The 19,213-nt window shown below is 43.2% G+C and overlaps 3 protein-coding genes across 11 annotated transcripts in view; 1 reads left to right on the forward strand and 2 right to left on the reverse strand.

The window, feature by feature from the left end:
* Nucleotides 1–2: 2 nt before the first annotated feature.
* LOC107266165 (ubiquitin carboxyl-terminal hydrolase 3) lies at nt 3–7,307 on the reverse strand. Of its 6 annotated transcripts, none has more exons than XM_025083439.1 (7): nt 6,357–7,304; nt 5,995–6,293; nt 3,174–3,321; nt 2,342–3,095; nt 2,022–2,264; nt 1,752–1,945; nt 3–1,664 (listed from the first exon to the last, which is right to left on the reverse strand). In XM_025083439.1, exons 3-7 carry the CDS (start codon nt 3,239–3,241, stop codon nt 1,502–1,504), a joined length of 1,422 nt encoding a protein of 473 aa, XP_024939207.1. In that variant the 5' UTR covers nt 3,242–3,321; nt 5,995–6,293; nt 6,357–7,304; the 3' UTR covers nt 3–1,501. The 6 variants fall into 6 exon arrangements, with proteins under 6 accessions (XP_024939207.1, XP_015591863.1, XP_015591903.1 ...); XM_015736387.2 differs by lacking the exon at nt 5,995–6,293 and having other exon boundaries at nt 1,502–1,664; nt 6,357–6,904; nt 6,998–7,307; XM_015736377.2 differs by lacking the exon at nt 5,995–6,293 and having other exon boundaries at nt 6,357–6,447.
* A 1,054-nt stretch (nt 7,308–8,361) lies between these two features.
* LOC107266187 (40S ribosomal protein S17) lies at nt 8,362–9,419 on the reverse strand. The gene is made up of 3 exons (XM_015736432.2): nt 9,296–9,419; nt 8,831–8,982; nt 8,362–8,682 (listed from the first exon to the last, which is right to left on the reverse strand). The coding sequence occupies exons 1-3, from the start codon at nt 9,296–9,298 to the stop codon at nt 8,442–8,444; spliced, it is 396 nt and encodes a 131-aa protein (XP_015591918.1). The 5' UTR covers nt 9,299–9,419; the 3' UTR covers nt 8,362–8,441.
* Nucleotides 9,420–9,958: 539 nt separating this feature from the next.
* The window catches only part of LOC107265585 (furin-like protease 2), a 143,436-nt gene continuing 134,181 nt past the window's right edge, over nt 9,959–19,213 (forward strand). For 3 of the 4 annotated variants that reach the window (XM_025083419.1, XM_015735181.2, XM_025083427.1), the window contains exons 1-2: nt 9,959–10,291; nt 11,877–12,368. In XM_025083419.1, the coding sequence (XP_024939187.1) occupies nt 12,180–12,368 (189 nt within the window). In that variant the 5' untranslated portion in view covers nt 9,959–10,291; nt 11,877–12,179. The remainder of the gene's footprint in view (nt 10,292–11,876; nt 12,369–19,213) is intronic. The other variant, XM_015735190.2, reaches the window with a different exon arrangement.

Genomic DNA, 19,213 nt, shown 5'->3' on the forward strand with positions numbered 1-19,213 from the left:
GATAGATCGTTCAAGTACTTTATTCGTTCGTCGTTTCGTACATCTGAATTTCTCCAAATAATTCCGTCGCCCTGATCTCTGTTCGTATCAACATTTTTTTGTCGTACGAGTGAGAATCCTTCCATTAAGTTTGTCGCTTATCGTGTTATCACCTTAATAAAACGTTCCATCGCTACGTATTAACTTATTATTACTCTGTAATTATAATAATTATTATAATCATCATCGTGATCATTATCATTATAATCATCCTCACCATCATCATTACCATTAATATTATAGAAAAAATAAGTCTTTAAATAATCACATAAGAGTCGTCGAGTGTTCCGGAAATCGGGAATGGGTCTAGCATAGGGAAATCGATAATTTCCCTTAATTCCTTTTTCTTTTCTTTTTTTTAAAAGGACATCACTGCAGCATCCGTATAAACGAGAAGCGTGAAATTTTACATCAATGTAAAACTGCCGCCATTTACGATTCTCTTAGTCGTTCATTTCCGCTCAATTTTCCGTCTATCGTTATATTCTATCGAATCACTCGTGTACATCAAGATCTATAGGATCAACTATCGTACGAGGAAGCTGCCCAAATAGAAAACGATCAACATGGAATTTCATGCTCGAGACATTGCCATCTCGTAACGAAGAATCCCAACCGATCGCGTAAATTGAGAAAACGGATTAATTCTATTAAATTGATTTCCTCAATAATCGGCAGTTCATCACCCGTATTACGGACGTGGACTGGGCACCTTTAAAGAAGAAGGTGATCGAAGTCGATATCCGAAACACGATTACTAGCTACTTAAATACACGCACGACTAATATAATTCCAACAACCAATTTCACCAGCCCGATGTCTACGTATCTTGGTATCACATTATAAATCACCATTGCACGTCCGATCGGCAATTCTGTATTTGTTTAGTCCTCGGCAACTAGAAAAATAGTAAATTTCACTGGATAACTACATCAAACTGAATCCTGCTGAGTATGACTGTTGAAACTGTGAGCGACTGAGTTATGGATGATCTAGGTACGTAGATTGAGATATTGGGAGCGGTACGGAAACGGACGAGAGAGATGATAATGGAGAATAAAAAGGAAAAACCAAAAAAAAAGCATTTTGAACCAGTCAATCGATGAGTGAACAGAACCTGAATCGCGTTCGTCTAACTAAAAAAAAATCTGCTCAGATCGGTTTAAATTGGCAGAAGGATTCCGTGCGCGAGCAGTGACCAATCGACTCGCCGCTAACGACAGGACGGTGAGGTACACGAAGCGGGAAAATTCAAACGTGAAAAACCGATGGTACTCGGCCCCTCGGGGATAGTCGAGGTCAGTGCTCGGCCATGCGTTAATGCAACTCGCTTTTACACCAGCAATTACTCTCGTTTCGGCCGTACGATAACGGACCCAGTTCGGGATCCCCGCTGACTCCTAGATCGAACCCGGGTAGTGCTACTTCGTGTCGTTATTGGACGGGATCTCAGAAAGTGACATCACAACGGGGGTGGAATGGAAAACTCCTTTCGTACATAAAAGAGAATGTAAGGCTTGCACTTTGCGACCGATTCGGTACTCGCAGGTCGCACGGAACTGTCGTTGAAGTGGAACCATTGGCCGTCGTGAACAGCAAAGGCAGTGTAGTGTCCGGTTCCGGCCCTGAAAATATGCGTTATCATTGTTAAGGTCTCCCGACGTTCCGAGACTTCCGTATGTTCGTTTTTGTGCCATTTGAGGAAGTATTACCCGGAGCCATGATGAACTATGACAGCGGCTAGATCGTAAAGGTGACTGTTTTGAGCTCCTAGCTTCGTCCCAGTGACCCCGCGTACCGTATACGCGGACATGTCTAGGGACTCCATAGGAAAATCCACCTGGGTGTCGACCTTCAGGCGATAGGAATTGCACCATCTAAATCGTTTGATGTGAAGGCATAACACCTGAAACGAAAATGACAAGAGATATGGCTTAACGATTGGATACGACCTGGAGTAAGATCTAGGACAATGAACTCACATTAGGCAGCCTGTGTATCCAGAACCTCTTGGTAGAACGTTGCTTCCCCATGCAGTTGTCACAGAAGTAGAGTTCGCTGTCCGCCAGTTCCTCGACCTTGAAGAATCTCGTGAGGCTGTAGGTAAGGCTGCAGACTTCCTCCTGCTCCTTGGTACGTCTCTGCAGTCTCTCGGGAATGTCCAGGGAGAGATCCTGGAAGGGCTCGTGGGTCTTCGAGTCCGTACGGCAGTTCATACAGTGCACCTGAGCGACGAAACGTGTTCAAGAGCCAAAGAGTCTCCGGAACAGATCGTTCCCGAACGTATCCTCGACGCACTCACCACACTGAGTAGAGTGCCTCCGAAAACGGCAGTGACTATACTCTGCTTTCCCCGAAGACCCAGGGGCTCGTGTCCTAGCCTGGGTAGCAGTTGAAGGAGTTCGGTGTGGAGTCTGTCGAGCATGTAGGTGAGGAACTCGTGAGCGTCCTGTTGCTGGTAACCACGAAATCGTGGCACCACCTTCCAGATGACCAGGAAGAGGCACTCCGGCGAGATGGCCTGACCGTTCGAGCCCCCAAGACTCAAGCCCAGAAGCACTTTGCGAAGCTCCTCGGCCAGCAAAGCGTCGCTGAGCTCCTTGGCCCTACCTGAAGCCACGATGCGGCCCCTGTGCGTCGGAGGCTCGTCGAACGCGATACCCTCCAGACTCGGCATCTGCGTCAAGTACTCGCAGAAGTGGCTAATGTTATTGAAAGACTGTAATACTACGTTCATAAAGCATGTGTTCCCTAAATTTCTCAGGCCCACGACCTTCTTCTCTTTGGTTATTTTCGAGCTTTTTCTTTTAGCCACCGGCCTGTTCTCTGCGCTTGAGCCGTCCAACGAGTGGGAGCGCTTTCGCGTCCTGGGCCTTAAATTACGTACGACCACCTCGCCCTTCCACAGAGCGTCCGGGTCATTCTCGCTCTCTCTCGGCGAGGAGTTCCAATTCTCATCGTTCTCTTTGTGCTCGCCCTTTTGGAAGGCACTGCGTCGGATCTTCTCAATCTGACCACTCGTTGTGTCGTTCACCACGTACTCGTCGCAGGAGTAACTGAAAGATTTTGAAAATATTTAATGACGTCACTGCCCTCGCCAACCTCAACCACATAACATGCTTCATTTTCCTTACCAAAATACCGCCAGATTTTCACAGTCTATGCACACGCAGTGCTGAGTATTTTTTTCATGATGCTGCATCGCATGACCTGCCACGTACCTGCCGCAGTGCACGGCTCCACAGTGAAGGCACAGCCAAGTACTCTTCTCCGTGCCGCATACTGTTACGAATAAACAGAACGTCATTTAGATTGCTGCTGCTGCAAAATTTACGTGGAAGAAAGTCCGACGGTAAGTATTATTAGAGAAACAGGACCCGGCGTCGTTGGATCATTCGGAAAAAGTGAGAGTTAAACTATATTTGGGCTATACGTCCAGCATGAATCACGAGTAACGGATGGAGATTGCCTAATGCAAAAAAAATGCGCCGAGGCTAAATGTCAAATTCGGTACAACGGTAACACGCAGTGGATACATGCGCGAGCGAATGAACGTTGCACGTTAAGGAATTACGCTGTCAATTTATCAAAACGTCATCGTCAAACTTACAATCAATTAGCGTATGCGAGACATTTCTTCGAAATGGTAAACGAACTGCCGGTAAACGTTAATTGGTAACTTATTAAGGATTACTGGAATACAGTTATCACTGAGCTTCGACTTTTCGCCAGACTAGCTTGCAAGTATCCGATGGTTTTAGGACACACGGTATATTCGTGGATTGTTGATCCTGAAAATTCACTTAAAAAGCGTGGATCATTACGATATCTCTGTATGGTAATTGTACGTAAAAATAGCTGAAAGCAGTATATGTCATTTGACATTTATAATTTAATAAAAAATTAGAAAATGCATTATATAGCAATATAATTAGTCGCGTTGATCAGGCTTTTTTTTCGATATATAGGCTTTTAATTCGATGTATAGAAATAGATAAAAAGAAGAGCGTATCCTTACAAAAAGAAAAAGGACAAAAAATAATGCTGTTTATACAGTTTAACGAAAGTGAGTTTTCTTCCGGAAAACGTCAATTTTACAATCGTTTCTTTGAAGCACGGAGACAAAGTTTTTGACGAAATAAAAATAAAAAAGAAAACTAGAACATTCCAAGACTTCCATAAAGACAGTAGTCGGAGTCGCGAATTCACGGATGCGATGGTCAGCGACGTCGAGGACAAAAAGAATTATGGGAGAGGCTGGCGTCGGTTAGTTAATCGCGGTAAGATTACCAAGAGTGGTAAAACGACAGGATTTTAAAAGGTGCCCTGCCACTGTGAATCGAGGCCACGTCGATAATGCCGAAGGGAGAGGACGCCGAGACGAAGGCCGAATACTTATTACTCTTGAGGAACGGAGGAAGAAGAAAAAAAGAAGAAATTATCATTTGGTTTTAAAAACGTAACGGATCCCGAAAAAGATTTCGAGCTGAAACCATAATACGTCCACGCGCGTCCAGGGGCGTCGGTCGTAGGAGAGAAATAAAGAGAGAGAGAAAAAAGGAAGGCTCTCGAGAAAATGGGGAACCCGATGCGATAAAACGGTCTCGAGCCATCTGATTAGTAAGGTCGGTGTATCGATTTCGCAAGCAGCCAGTCGGTCGACCAACGAGTATAACGCATATTGTCTGCACGTTGCACGTAGCGTGAAATACGAAAGTCTTAGAAAGAAAGATATATACATTGTGAGAATAAATGGTGAGTGAAGAAGCAAAAAAAAAACGTCACTCTAGATCTCTTCGAATTTCCATACTTTCAATGCTCGATCGGCACAGTCTGCAAATATTCGGATCGTAGACGTTGATAACGCGTGAGCGTTTAAAAAAAAGTATGACGCGCACGCTATGGCTTTTCGAATTAATCGTTTTACACGTTTACGTTACAGTAATTTCGTACTGGGTATCGAGCTCTCGTGCATTGTGCTATCTCTAGTACGAAAATACAGGGTGATCGAAAAACATTTACCATTTGAATGCTCAACCGTTGACGAATGGAAATTTTAAAACGTTCAGGATTTCGCATTTCTCAGAGTCGCCCGAGCTCTGCATTCTCCTTCAGGCTACTCTTTGTAAACATAAAATCCCGTCCCCTTGAGCGTCCAGCCTGGGGATTTTGTATCACACGACCGATCGGTCTGGACGTTACGAATTATGGGAAAAACTTTTCCAACCGCTATGGCCATGCCGAGCATAGAAATCAGCGAGAGTATAGTGAATTCCTTTGAATTATTGAAAACGCAAAAAGAGACGGTAGTATTACCATGGCGGACTAGACGTCACGTGTTTAATTCTGGATGGTAACGAAAAAAAAAGGTCTAGTGGAAAAATGTACGGATAGACAAAGGGAGAAGAAGCGGGGAGCTATTAAGAGAGAGAGAGAGAGAGAGAGAGAGAGAGAGAGAGAGAGAGAGAGGAACGGATAGACGCTGTACGAGTAGTGCCGAGCGAGAGTCTCAGGTGCTCCGTTGGTAAAGTTGAGACGAAGCAAAGGATGAAGTGCGGTGAAAGAGAGAGAACGGAAAAGGTTGGTAATTCTCCGGGTGATCGAAGGGAAGTCTCGAGAAGCACGTTCTGCCGTGTAACCCAAGGGAGGTGAAACGACGAGTATCGCTCGAGGGGACCGTTACCCGGCGAGTTCTAATGACGGATCTCCAGCCAGCTGATTAGTGCCGTCTGGTATTGATTTTTCAATGATGAGAGCGCACAGAGTTAACGTGGGACAGTGGGAACAGGAGCGGAAAGAGCAGGGGACAGGAGGCAACGTCCTCGGCGACAGCATCTTCGACAGGAGCACCGGGATAAAACAACAGAAGCCGACGACGACGGTATCAGAAGGAAAATAGAAATTGCAAAGACGGCATAACGCTCGCACTAACTGTCAGCACGTAGGGACACTTACTGACGGGGGAGGGGGTCCACTCTTTGCAGGACCAGTGTGGCCACGCACGCGCACACACGCACACATTAATATGCACACACGGAGGACACACACGAGTACACAAGACGCATATTCCTATTGATAATAGGATAAGGTGAAATGTGCTTGAAATTTTCTCCGATCTCTCGGTTGAATGTCCGTGTACGTAGGTAGCGTAGGCAGTGCCGGCGTAATGCTTTTCCGGGAAAAGTCAGATCGTGTTGGCGGCGACGACGACGTACCAAGGCCAGGAGAGGAGCAGCCTGGCTTGTAGGAAAGGGCTGTGTGAAGGGAACGAACGGAGAAGATACAAACGTAGGGTAAAAGTCGAGCCGTGATTTTACCTGCGCAGACGAACGGTAGATCCTTTGTATAAGTTGCCTCAACGTCGTCGGCGTCGAGACGGACGCCTTGGGCAAGGTGCGGGCACTCCATTCTCTTCCCTGCACGGGTTTACTGGGACCTGGTGGGCCCCTTGTGCCTTTCTGCGTCCTTTCCCGAGGGTACACTGGCGTGCCCCACGATATCCGTCACATAGCGAGGAAGCCCGGTCGTAGGCCACCAAAGAGGGATACGCGTCCAATGCGTAACGGCGACCGACTGAGAGCAAAGTGTCAGGAACCAAGAGCTCGAAGGTCTCTGAGACTTCCAGAAACGAAAAGTCTGGAGCTCGAAATTCTACGCCGAGCAAACGCGACTGGTCGAGTCTCGATTGGCTGCTCTCGCGAGCCTCGAGTGTCGACTATTACGATTCCGAGTACGACTACGCCGCCGAGGTTCTCGCTGCTTGCTACTCGGCCACACTTGGCGCTGTCCTGCGCCTCGATGGTATAATATCCGCCACGGTTGTGCTTCCCTAGCGTCCGATAGGCTGGGTCGCCGACTGCAATCGCTGGAGTCAGGTTAAGTTGGGTTACGGTACAATGTACTTGTAGCAAGGAGGCGTAAGCCCAGGGGCGTAACTACTGAATCCTTTTCGGCTCACTTTTATAGTTTTCTAGTTTATGTACAACCTGTCTGGATTCCTAACGCATTTTCATGCGAAACTCGTGAACATTCGAGCGTGAATACTGCCAATTACAATCACTGGATCCGTCACTTGTACTATTGAAGTACGCTCTTGAGATTAATTTTATTGACGCGACTGAATGACCTACACTCGACGCCTCTTTTCAATTTTAATGCTCGAGAACAGGACACTTGTATCCTCATTCAACGCGAACGGTCTTGGAACTGATGTCAAGTTCTATGGCTGGAACGAAATAGGAACAAAGCACCGGAGAAGATGAAAAAGGTCATAGTTACTTTTCTCCCAACAGTCTCGGCTCTATTAAGATGGCTGACGTGTTCTTGCGTTACTGCGCATGCGTATTTACGCTTCTTTGACTATCTTACCTTGTTGTGTTACTTTCTTGCATATTTTGCTTGTGCTATCACGCAAGGTTTTTTCGTGCTAGTAAGTACGTAAATTCGCAAACGGATGTGAATTTTGCGAGGAGGGAAGGGAGAATAGTTTGGATAAACATAAGCGTATAAAAAAATACGTATTACGGATGCTCCTTTTTGTACGTGTCTCTGTTTTTTCACAATTACGTACGGTGAATAACGAATTGTCAAAGAAAATGTTTTCATATTGTGTAGTTCACGTATACGTTTAAATAGAACTTTAAATTGTTTGAAATGCGCAGATGGTTGCACACAAAGATAGGGATTTTTTAAATTCATGGCTGCCTCGTAACAAATGATTCTTTTGGACTTTGGATTTTTGTTTGGTTATGCATGGGTGGTATTGGATCGAATGAAATCTGGTTTAATCTTGAACGAGAAAGTTCGAGGCATTTGTCAAGTCATGAACCTAATTGTTAGATGGAAATGGCGACGAACTCCGTGCAGAGTTCGCGTGTCTAAAAGACATATCTGCTTTTGCTTTTTGTCGCAGTATTACGAATTCACGAATAAAAAGTGAAAGAAATGTAGTCACGCAGATTTTGTGAGATTGTTACATATCTATGTGCTTTGAATCATGAATGATATTCATTATTTAATAAAGTATGGGAACTATAACACAACATAACCTATGTTCAGTGACAATAGACATAAACATAGTATATTTTTCAAAGTTGAATAAACAAAGACTATATTTCGTAATTGCATTTAGATTTTGATGGACTGTTCGTAGGTGAAAGATTAAGTTTGACGTACATTACTTCTAAATATGTGAATACATGAAACAGCTCATGTGTTTTACAAGGAATGATTAACTATGCATTGCAAGAAAGTATCAAATGACATGAGACTATGAACTTTTCATTGAAATAGGTTAGGATTATACATTTTTAAACGTAAAAGTGGAAAGAGATCTAATGAATGCCAGTTTACAAGTTTATTGATATAAAACGGTAGAACTGACACAAAAGGTGGAAAGACGCTTAGGAGCGTCTGTTAAATTGGTGGGTGACAGGCTGTGTCACCTGGAGTCCAGAAAGGTTGTTAAACTCGAGCATCTTAAGCATCTCCTTGGTGTCAGGATCGACTTCAATGATGTCGTGCTCCAAAGCAGAAACTTCGGGAACATAGTTGTCTCTGCGTTCCCTCTCTTCTTCCTGCAATTTGATGGAAATGCCTCGTACTTGACAGTGACGAAGCCTCTTCATCAGGTGAGTGACATACCTAATACACAAATTAAAACTTGTTAGTTTTCACTGTAGTAGGTTATTCTTTTAAAATTCACTTAAACTTTCGTGTCATACACTTTAACGCACAATCATTTTATACACTGTCAGATCACTAAATTAAATTAAGAAATTTTATGGCGTACCCAGCAATCTTATTTTTAAGAGGCTTGCTGGGGATAATTGCAATTTCTTCACATATCCTCTTATTAGTGTGGAAGTCAAGGGTCAGGCGAGTGTAATATTTCTCGATGATCAGCTTGGCGGCTTTTTTCACCGTCTTCGTCCTGACGCGACCCTGTAAAAATATTATAATCAAAAATTTCAACCAATACACTTTTCTTACTTTCTAATGCACTTTAAGTTAGACATAAATCATCATTGCAATACATGTGTTACAACAATATCATCAACAAACTTAAACCTAACCTCTACACTCGAAACATTTAGTATCGAGCAATTATCAGTATCAAGTTTTTCAATAAATATATAAAAAAACTCAAAGAATAAATTTCTGTGAATACGATCAAGTAAATATTTAATACATTTTTCCTTAGATCAATGCATTTTACGCGGATTATAACAGAAAAACGTCAAAAATTCATACGCACCATGATTGCTAGTGTACCGGAAAAGACATGAAAGACACTAGTCAAACTGAAAGCGAAGCACAAGCGCTTCCGGCTCCTTGCGATACTTTCGAGAACTACAACATCGGGTCACTAGGCAAACATCCGAACTAGAAATTCTTAAACTGCATTACCAACAACAAAATCCTGTATTGCCAACATACCTAGTTACATATCGTCATAATAGATGTCACTAGTATATCCTTTCCATACAACATTCTACATTCACAAAACAGAGCACGTTACTGACACTTGACATCTTAAAATGTCATAAATCGTCTAGAAATCTCTGAATTAGCAGCTTTATTTCCATAATACCTCTTTAAAGACCACACAAATTGTTCTTAATAAAAGAAAATTAAAATTCCCGTGTAATCGACAGTGCTGCCCTGCGATAAGTTCAGCGCGAAGATAAAGCAGTTCAAAAATAGATTCCCGATGACTAAAAGACAAAGAGATCATCGTAAATGGATACGAGAAACAGAGATGCAATTATGTGTCGTTGGTTTGCAAGAACTCGCAGCGGGGAAGGGATCAGTGGGTCGCGGAGCGAAGGGTAGTGACGTGGTGACTCTGAGTTTCTTCGGATGGTGGGGGTAGCTCAAGGGACTGAAGGGTGGGGAGTTTGTTTATCGCCTTGGCGAACGCCGAGCAGTCAGTGCGGTGCTACACTTGGCCTGTAGTGGATCGGGCGATCGGTAGCTGGGTAAAATTCGGTCTTTGACAATTGCTCCGGGTGAGCTTCCGTGTGTCGCGGTCGCCGTTTAACGCCGCGCGCACATGTACGCGTCAGTTTGACTTGTTCGGTTCGTCGTGAAGGATCGTGTCGTGGATGGTCATGCCGCGGAGAACTGCCAAAAGATAGTAAATGATCGGCTGCGTTTATCGTGCATCGAAGAATTATTTCCATAAAATCGGCGGTACAATATAATTATTAACCCTTTGGAGTGTCGACGGATCCGCTGAAAAGTTTGCACGGTACAGAATTTCATTGGCAACCTTAAATCCCAACTATCGCGTCGACCAGTTGCGAGTTATTCGTAGATTTAACCTCTCGCAACTTTATTCTTCCCTTTTCCCCGATCAGTTGTGTCAGCTGTCCAGTGACGATTGGCCTAATACTCGTTTTCACCTTTATCTCCATATCTTTCCCTTTGGCATTTCTATTTACTTCGTACGTCACTTCGAAAGAATACGTGTATTCGAAAGCTGCCTAGAACTTTTTTCTCTCTTGTGTTTTTGAATATTAATGGAAACTTGTGACACTTTCTGGTCGGTTGACAGTGGGGAATATCTGGGTGATTGATGTGCTGCAAGTTTTGTCTACTTCCTTGAATTTGAGTAACAAGTACTTAGTTTGCTACCCTTTTTCCCTGTAGTTCCATAATTCCTCGTTACATTCCCCACAGCATCCTTCGCGTTGTTCCTGTCTCTAATAATATTTATGGCTTTAATTTCACCATTAATTCGCATACTCATACCTACCAACTGTTAGACAGTATACACGGTGCTTCATGGCCATTAGACTTTCCAAGAGATCTATCAAATTTCTAAATTTCACTTGCCCCCCTATGGCACAAGGTATATCGGAGGCGTGTTGGATTAGCTCAGGGAAAATTATTACCAGCGAAGCGACTCCTTCACTGTGAGCAAATTATCCAAGATTTCGTGTATTCGGAGTGTGAAAATACAAACGTTTGTATCGTCAAAAAGAGCCTGTAACGGTAAACGTAAACGGCGCTGGTCGGTGTAACGACAAAGTAAAAAATATTTCCAACATAATTTTCAATAATAGAAAATAAAATAAATTCCGGAAACGTGGCTGTAAGTGTGAATCAATTTCCGCATCCTAATACATTGACGTTGGTCGTGCCTACATGCCTCTGCCTGGAGACTGTAGAAGTCAGTGAAAAATTGTGATTTCAAGGAAGCTGGACTCGCGATGAGAAACTTTCACCACCGAGTTCAATAGTCGTATTAAATAGATATCTGTCTTAATGATAAGAGAGCCGACCAGACGATTTAAATTAATAGCGTCCATCGGACAAGTCCCTTTGTGTTTTTATTCAGCCTGCAATTTTTCCCAAGACCCCACCAGAGTGTCCAGAACTGGCTCACTGGGTTTCAACAGTCACGAGCCTCTTCTCTCTCTTCATCCAAAAGGACAATCACGTCGCCACGCCATTGCACGTCACGTTTGCTCGCGGTTCCGTGAACCTACGATAAATTCATCAACTGTAGAGCAACACCCACTCGTGAACTTAAAGTAGACTAAATATTTTGCCATTGAATCTCGAATCTTTCTACATCTATTCCCGCCGACTTTCATCCTTCCAAATAGATTGCTATCACTCGAAGCTTCCATATCACTTCACCTTTCGCGATATCGGATCGCCTCCTTTCGCCGGACCACCTCGTGGAAAAGCCCAGCAGATCTGCTTCTCGAATGGAATAGGAACTTTTTTTTATTTGTCAATTTTGAAAAATCGGTTGCAGCGAACCCGTGAATGCTTGCATCTGTGAAGTTTAACTTGACGTTTTTTTTTTCTCTTTCCTTTTTCAGATAAGACGTCCGAACGGTAGCCATCGCAAAATCTCGCAGTATCGTCCGACAACTTCCTAGTTCTTCGACTTCGACGATCCTCCTTGTGCACGTTCTGTGATTCACGTGAGATTGGAAAAATTGAAAAGAAACGCGGAAAAGCCCATCGTAGTGCAAGTGCATTGTTCTTTTTTTCTCCGTTTTTTTTTTTGCCTTCCTTAATCTAAATCGTGAACGTGAGGTACCAGTGTTTAACCACTTTCGGCAAGATTTCCACGTGGGAACGTTCGAAGGATAATCGGAAAACTACGTAAATCTACCATCATGACCGTCCGAGTGACGTTTCTCCTGTTTGGATTGGTCTTCCTTGTCGGATCAGCTAAATCGGAACCGGCCCCACGACGCTCCCGTCCGACGGCGATTTATTCCAACGAGTTTGCGCTCTACGTACCGGACGGACCATCCGCAGCCACGAGCATCGCCGAAAAGCACGGCTTCGATAACCACGGACAGGTAAGCTTCATCGAAATTCGATATTCCTCCTATCAGTGCCGATGGCAATGCCGAGAGTGCTGTTTAGATAGCCGTAGCGAAATTGTGAATAACGAGACAAAAGGGATTGAACCGGAAATTAAATACGGAGTATGGCGAACGTTCTCAAAGTTTAGGTACACATTTTTTAATCTCAAATCATCCAAATCTAAATTCCCCAAGTCGCTTGCTTAATTAATTGTTTACGAGCAGCGTCCGTTTACCTACCGCGATAACAGGATATTGATGGCACCCCGGGTACTATCGCAAAGTATGTACGTCACTGTCCCCGTTCACCGATCGATATTTACTGATCAATCTCCTTTGGCTATCCATCCTTTTACCGGATCGTCGCTCGTGCACGGTAAATATTGCACACCGTAGAAAGAAAGAGAGAGAGCGAGAGAGTGTGTAGCACCACCTATATAATTATTCTGGTGTAACATTTAGTCCACAGTCCGCGTGGATGAGGTTAATGCCAGGTCTGTTGACATTTTTTTTTCATCCTCAATTTCCCTTTGATCTTTTATTTCCCGTTGATCGATCGGTCTAACGAGATCTATGATCCAGTATATGGGTACCTCAAAAGCGCGTTATACGCCCTATACAATTTACTCCTTGCGAAAGCATGGTATTTGATTTGATCCCGATCGTACGAGTGGGTTCGGTTAAACCGCGGGAACATTTGAAAAGGTTTTTATTGAATCATCGGATTCGAAAGGCTTATACGTAACGAACCGTCAATACCCTGTGGAGGATACTTTCAACGTCCTGACTTTTTTTTCAATCAGCAATTTAAACACTGATATCCGTGGATATGCAATGGTTGTCCAATGAAGGTAGTCCAACTTGAGAAAAAAAGAACTTTTCTCCTTCCTACTGGCGACCTGGCCGAGAACGAGAGTTAACTTTCCCAGTTAGGCGTGACTCCTGGACTGAAACTGCTCGTTCGGGTCTCTTCCGCGTTTACGTGACCTCGAAACCGGTGCTTGGTCAGGAAGCCGTTTGACGGGGAATGTACCGTTTGCTGGAAGATGCGATCGCGGTTGGGATTATAGTGTCGCTGCTATGGAAACGCAGAAAAACAATGCCACTGGGTTGACAAAACAGTACCGTAGCCATTTTGTCTCTTTAAGTTGGTGTATCTCGGGAAATAATTAGTGAAACGGGCCGCGCTCTTCCTTCTCCATCTGTATTGGTCGTCCTGTCGAATAGAGGGTTGTCTTGTGTCGTCAAAATAAAATGGATGAATTAAAAAAAAAAAAAGAGAGTCAAGAGTTGGATATTGATAAAAATATCTTTTACCTCGCCTAATTTTATCGTAGCATTGTTTCATGGAGCATCACTATTATTTTACATTATAACAGAATATCGTATATCGCGTCGTATGATATAACAGGAGTCAGTGCTATAGGCGTATCGCGTTAAATAACGGCGACTACACGAAATCCGTTGAAAGGAAATAAAAACATATGCCCGTACTTGATCTTTTTGTTGGTAAAATTCAAATTGCGATGCTCAGCTTATATATAAATTTTGTTAAGCAAAAGGAAAGTCATTTTCATCTGCTGTGCCTTGGGAATACCGTTACGCCCTGTAGGTCTAGTAATTTTTGGAAACCCTGTAGTATACACTGTCACGTGCTCCAATATATTGCCTCTTGATTCGTCATACGATACGCACTCGTATCTCCACTAGAATTTCTCTCCTTAACTTCGACTTCGAGTATCGATATCTCGATTCGAGGACAGTGTAGAATCAATCGCTCGAAACGACTTGGTTTCCGTCTCCGTTCGGTTTTCTTTTTCACAAGAATACCAAATTCCTCGTGGATCCGCGTATTTTCGCCGAGCCGTACGTAAAAGTGTGTACAGACACTTTCCCCAGTGGAAACTGAAACGTGATTTTTTATCGTGAAAAAAAAATGGTTACTCGCCAGATAGCGTATTTTTTCTCTTCCCAGCACGACTCAGTATCAGTGAAATTTAACGAGTGATATTGTGTCACTTCGTAAGGATCGTGGAAACGCTCTTGTTCCGCACCCGAAGTCCTTGACAGCAGGAACTCATTGGCACTGTATTCCAGATACCGAAGTGACAGGCGAAAACAAAAGGTTGTCGAGTATTCACTGGCAATGGTGCCGACGCTTCTCCCGTTCAGTTTCACAGACACGAAAATCCTCTGTTTACAATCGAGATTCCGATGTGGCCTTTTTCCCGGTTCGGCTCATTGTGCATGGGCTGAATTGCGCTTAACGGGTAGCAGAATCTTTGTGTAGTCCTTCGGCTGCAACCCACTGACACGTTCGGCGGAGAAACTTTGGCCTGCTAGGTTAGACTGGCAAAGTAACAACAAGGGCATTCACTGACCCGCCGAGAATCCTCCTGTTTCTTTCGATGGATAAAACTTCGCCCTCTGTAACAGCTCGATTGAATTACGAAATAAGCCGGTAGACGACGCGCCGATTATACCTGGGTACCCCTTGGGGTTCTTTGTTTGGGTCTTTGGATTTCCACGAAAGCCCGTCCGTTTGGTATTCGAGGTTATGCAAATGAGAGGTCTATAGTAAGAGAGAGAGAGAGAGAGAGAGAGACTGGTGAATTTTTCGTGTGTCTTCGTACGCGATGGTAAAACAGATTCTACGTTAAAAATAGTTTCGCGCGAGGCCTCTCGTGGTAAAGAAGTTTCTCTTGGGTAGTAAGTGGGAATATTATATATGTATATCTATATATGTAGCTACGCCCAAAACAGCATGATACGTACTGTATCTATAGCGCAATCTGCTACGAGTGGCGGATGGAATTCGTGCCAAGGCTCGCATACACTTATGGGGATCGAGAAGTGTTGGGTATACACGGTGAATTTCTTTCTGTGCAACTGGATCGTGCTCTCGGCACGACTCCTTCCTTTGCCACCGAGTATAAAGTCGATGTGACCGTATAAGCGAGACGAGGAAAATGCAAGCGTGTGACATTCGCGTCTCTCATTGGCACTGCTGGTACAGAATAGAGGAATAGGCGAATTTACATAGTGACTGCAAGTATTATATGAGCGGCGTGACAATATACGTGCCGGTAGAGTGGGGAGGCAAGAGGATCTGTTAGACGTCGTTGTTGCGTGCTGGCGTAGCTGCTACGCGACTCAGAGACTAATTCGAGGCTTTCTTCGAAAGCAAAGTTGCGCGCACGAAATGATGGTCGAATTATGGCCACGAGGTAAATTCACGTTTCTCGCGCTTAACCGCGGGATGGCGGTAGTGTTATTTTTTTTTTTTTTCCTCGAGGATGTCAAAATGGCGATTCGATCGTTCAATCGAACTCGTCAAGACTCGATTACGCTATGACTTTGAGTTTCTAACTTCTGAACTACGCTGACCGACGATGTTGGACTTGATTTTTTTTCTGTTTTTCTTTCGTTTTGATTACTTCGTATGCACCTTTTTTTTTTTATCGCGTCGTCAAAGTGCATCGAGGATCGTCCTCTGTTCGGTCGGTTCGCTTTGACGCTTCCTCTTCTTTTTTCCACCGAGCTCCCTTGCGCGGGCAGCTTTCCTTGTAGAAATGGCTGCTGACAAAAGCGCCGTTGTAACGGCGCTATCTCTCTGTGGCTACGTGAAAAGGAGGATCGATGCCCGCAGTAAAAGAAGCTTTTCTATATGGATCGCATTCTCTTTCTGGAAAGTGGTATATGGTATTTTTCGCGTGATTGTTGTGTGTTGCGTTATATCGCGTTTTCTTGTTTTTCGGGGGTGGGTGCCCGTGAAGTTGGCTGCGGGTGCTGACGTTAAAGGATGAAAATGCTGCACGTCATTCGGACGTATTATAACGTTCGGTCCTTATGGTTGTTTTCGAGCGGGACGAAGTTTAAGCGGCAGGAGTCACTCAAGCTCTCCCTGTGGCCAACTTTGTTGATACGTTACTTCCATAACTTGGGAGTTTTCGATTGGTGGCGTCTGGCTAACTGTCGTAACAGTTGGTTAGATTGCGATTATCGAGATTATCGAAGTTTACGGTGGCGGAAGATGGGGTAGCTTTTGGGATTCTCTGAGCGATAATCATCGGAGTGTACCTGCCTGGTAGATTGGGTCGTATGAAATTTGAATTTCGCGCCCTTCCGATCACGGATTTTAATTGCTCGTTTTATTGCCTCGGAGGAACTTTAATTAGAGATCTTTTTTTATTTTACTGACAGTTCGGTTTGTGGTTTATGTTTGCCGATGGATCTCTGCTTGCCGGATGCTGCGGTTACTTTCAAACTGGACCGTTTTACGTCGCTTATGTATAGCGGGGGACGAAGAATTTTTTTGTTTTTTATAATGCTGAAATTTGAAAATTTTTTCAACGGGCTCCGGCGAAGTGCGATTTTTTTAGATTAACTGTGCAATTATTGATTGACGTTATTTAAGGTGCGTTTTCACGTACTGCGCTTTCTCGCTACGTATTACGGATGAAACTGCGACACGTTTGTCAGACTGCTTTATTAGGAATTTTTGATCAACGGTGCTTTTTGTGGATCAGCTGTAAATGTAAAATTTATATTAGTCAAGATTGTAATAATTTAAAATATGATAGCTCGAATTTTAAATTGATATGCATTTTACTTTTTTTTTTTCTGTTAAAATTTTTCTCTCAACTTTACCGAATTGTGCTTATCACAGCTTTATTATTGATATTGTCCCAGTTCCTTTTTTAGAAAATATATATGAAATTGATCGATTCGCTGCGAATCAGTGAACACCTATTGAGGGTAATATTTAATAATATTCATTTTTGGAAATTAATTTCCTTTCAATGTTTTATTATTGAATTAAATTATTATCAAGTTCACGGATTCAAGGGAGATGCAAATATCGATTCTTGGTGATTTTTAAATTTTCTTAATACTTACCCCATTGTAGTATTAGAGTAAATAAATTTGACGACTGGCGAAATGGCGAATCGACGAGCCCCGTGTATGGGGAAGTTATTTCTTTTATTTTCTCTATTTATTTTTTTTTTTCTATGGAAAATTTTTTCAGATAATCTTCCGTTAAATTGCACGGATTACTTGCCAACGATAAAACGAATACCGCGATATTCAGACTTGGAGAAATTTTATGTATATTTTTTTTTGATTTAAGATATCTCCGAATCTGACTGACTGTACGTCGATCAAGCGTGAAAGAAATAAATCGAAAAAATTGATGATCCCTATCGCTCATAGCATCTCATAAGAAATATACACTCTCTGAAGCATAAATCCAGTGAGAATTTCACTGATTGTTTGTTGTTCGAAAATTGGCGAAAAAGAAAAATATTATTCTCAGTGGTACACTTACAATTGGTACATTCCCTTACCGTTAACCGATAATCAGGGTATGATAAACGATGAATCTTTAGATATTAAATTTTTGATAAATGATTATCGGGGGTGGGTCAGAGGTCACATAAAATAATGATAACGCGAAAGATCCGTTATACGTATTCCGTACGCATTAAAATTCTCACACACGATGCAAAGAATATGGCAATTTTGAATTGACTAAAAAAATTTACCTTTTTCCCGCATCAAACAGATTTGAATATTTTAATAAGAATTTATCATTTTTCCTAAATCCACATCGACCCCATCAAAATTTGAGAACTCGCTCGAAATACAGTTTCCCGGGGGACACGTTCTCGCGCCCCTGAGGGGTCACAAAAGAAAAAAAATACTTTATCGCCACCCGGTATTGAAACCAGCATATAAGAATTAGACTCACTGAAACGCGTATCCAATTTCCGCGAAATCGTAATATCACACCCACGCGAATTTTTTTCTGCGAAGATGTTCGACGTTATTATTTCGGAAAAAAAAATAAAAAAATAAAATAAGACCTCACCCTCGATCTTCCCTCTTGCCTTCTTTGATGAACCCGTTAAACGCAAAACAGTCTACGTGAAAATATTTCATAATAATCCAGCATACTTCATCATATAGCATCAAGACCAACACCAATACCCCCTTTGACAGCTGAACACTTCGCAATGCACAATTAATCCAAGCAAACGTATACTCGGAGCTGCATATAAAATTTTACAGTAATAAATCCTTCATGGTCTCAGAATCCGCGAACCCCCCAATAATACGCCCCTGTGCTGTCGAAGGTACCGAAAATCATATCCCCCCGAAAATACAGAGCCATACGCGCATATATACGTATATCCAGAAAGTGAAGAAAAATATCGAAGAAAAAACCATGACCGTACATACCGTGCAAGATCAGAGTATCCTTTATCAGATGATTTTGAGTTCACGATCTCGCAGAAGCCATGGATCGAAGGCCTCGAAATTGGACCGTTTAGGTATTCCGTTTGGCAATGCCTTAGCCTGTCCGTCGCTCATGAGTATTCACGGCGACAAAGGAATTATTGTTACTGCGATTAGACCCTGGTCATTCTTGGGCTCCCGAGGCTCTTGGTTCTTGTATTCGCCGGTGGTCGCGCTTCGGTATAGGATATTAGCGTGTACGCAGTATAGTACAGTGTACACGAACCGAATGGGACTAGAACAGGCAATGGCCTTTTCAGGTCTGTACCCAGATGTGGTGATCCCTCATTCGCCGTGGTTTCCCCCTGTCAGATGTAGGACTCTCGGTACCCTCTCGAAGGCCCCGTGGGATTGACGTCCTCGGAAGAATTTCGAAGGGTCTGCGGTCTGCCGCAACATGGAAACTATCTCTGTATCTCGAGCGCCCGAATGACTTTTAAATTAGCTGCGAGATATTCCTATCGTTCCGGGGTTTTGTCTCTTGGCGTCTTTCGACATTTCACAGGCATTTCAGTTTTACTTGGTCGTTGAGTTTTAGG

This window comes from Cephus cinctus, unplaced genomic scaffold, assembly GCF_000341935.2.
Source record: "Cephus cinctus unplaced genomic scaffold, Ccin1 Ccin1_scaffold0020, whole genome shotgun sequence".
Lineage (NCBI taxonomy): Eukaryota > Metazoa > Arthropoda > Insecta > Hymenoptera > Cephidae > Cephus > Cephus cinctus.

Excerpts from the sequence above, each read along its gene's own strand:
- LOC107266165 (XM_015736377.2), bottom strand. The coding sequence starts at position 6,447 with ATGGAGTGCCCGCACCTTGCCCAAGGCGTCCGTCTCGACGCCGACGAC. Across the intron at positions 3,322-6,356 it reads TCTACCGTTCGTCTGCGCAG|TATGCGGCACGGAGAAGAGT; the intron begins GTAAAATCACGG and ends TATTCGTAACAG. Across the intron at positions 1,946-2,021 it reads GGATACACAGGCTGCCTAAT|GTGTTATGCCTTCACATCAA; the intron begins GTGAGTTCATTG and ends TTTTCGTTTCAG.
- LOC107266187 (XM_015736432.2), bottom strand. Across the intron at positions 8,683-8,830 it reads CTTAAAAATAAGATTGCTGG|GTATGTCACTCACCTGATGA; the intron begins GTACGCCATAAA and ends TTTGTGTATTAG.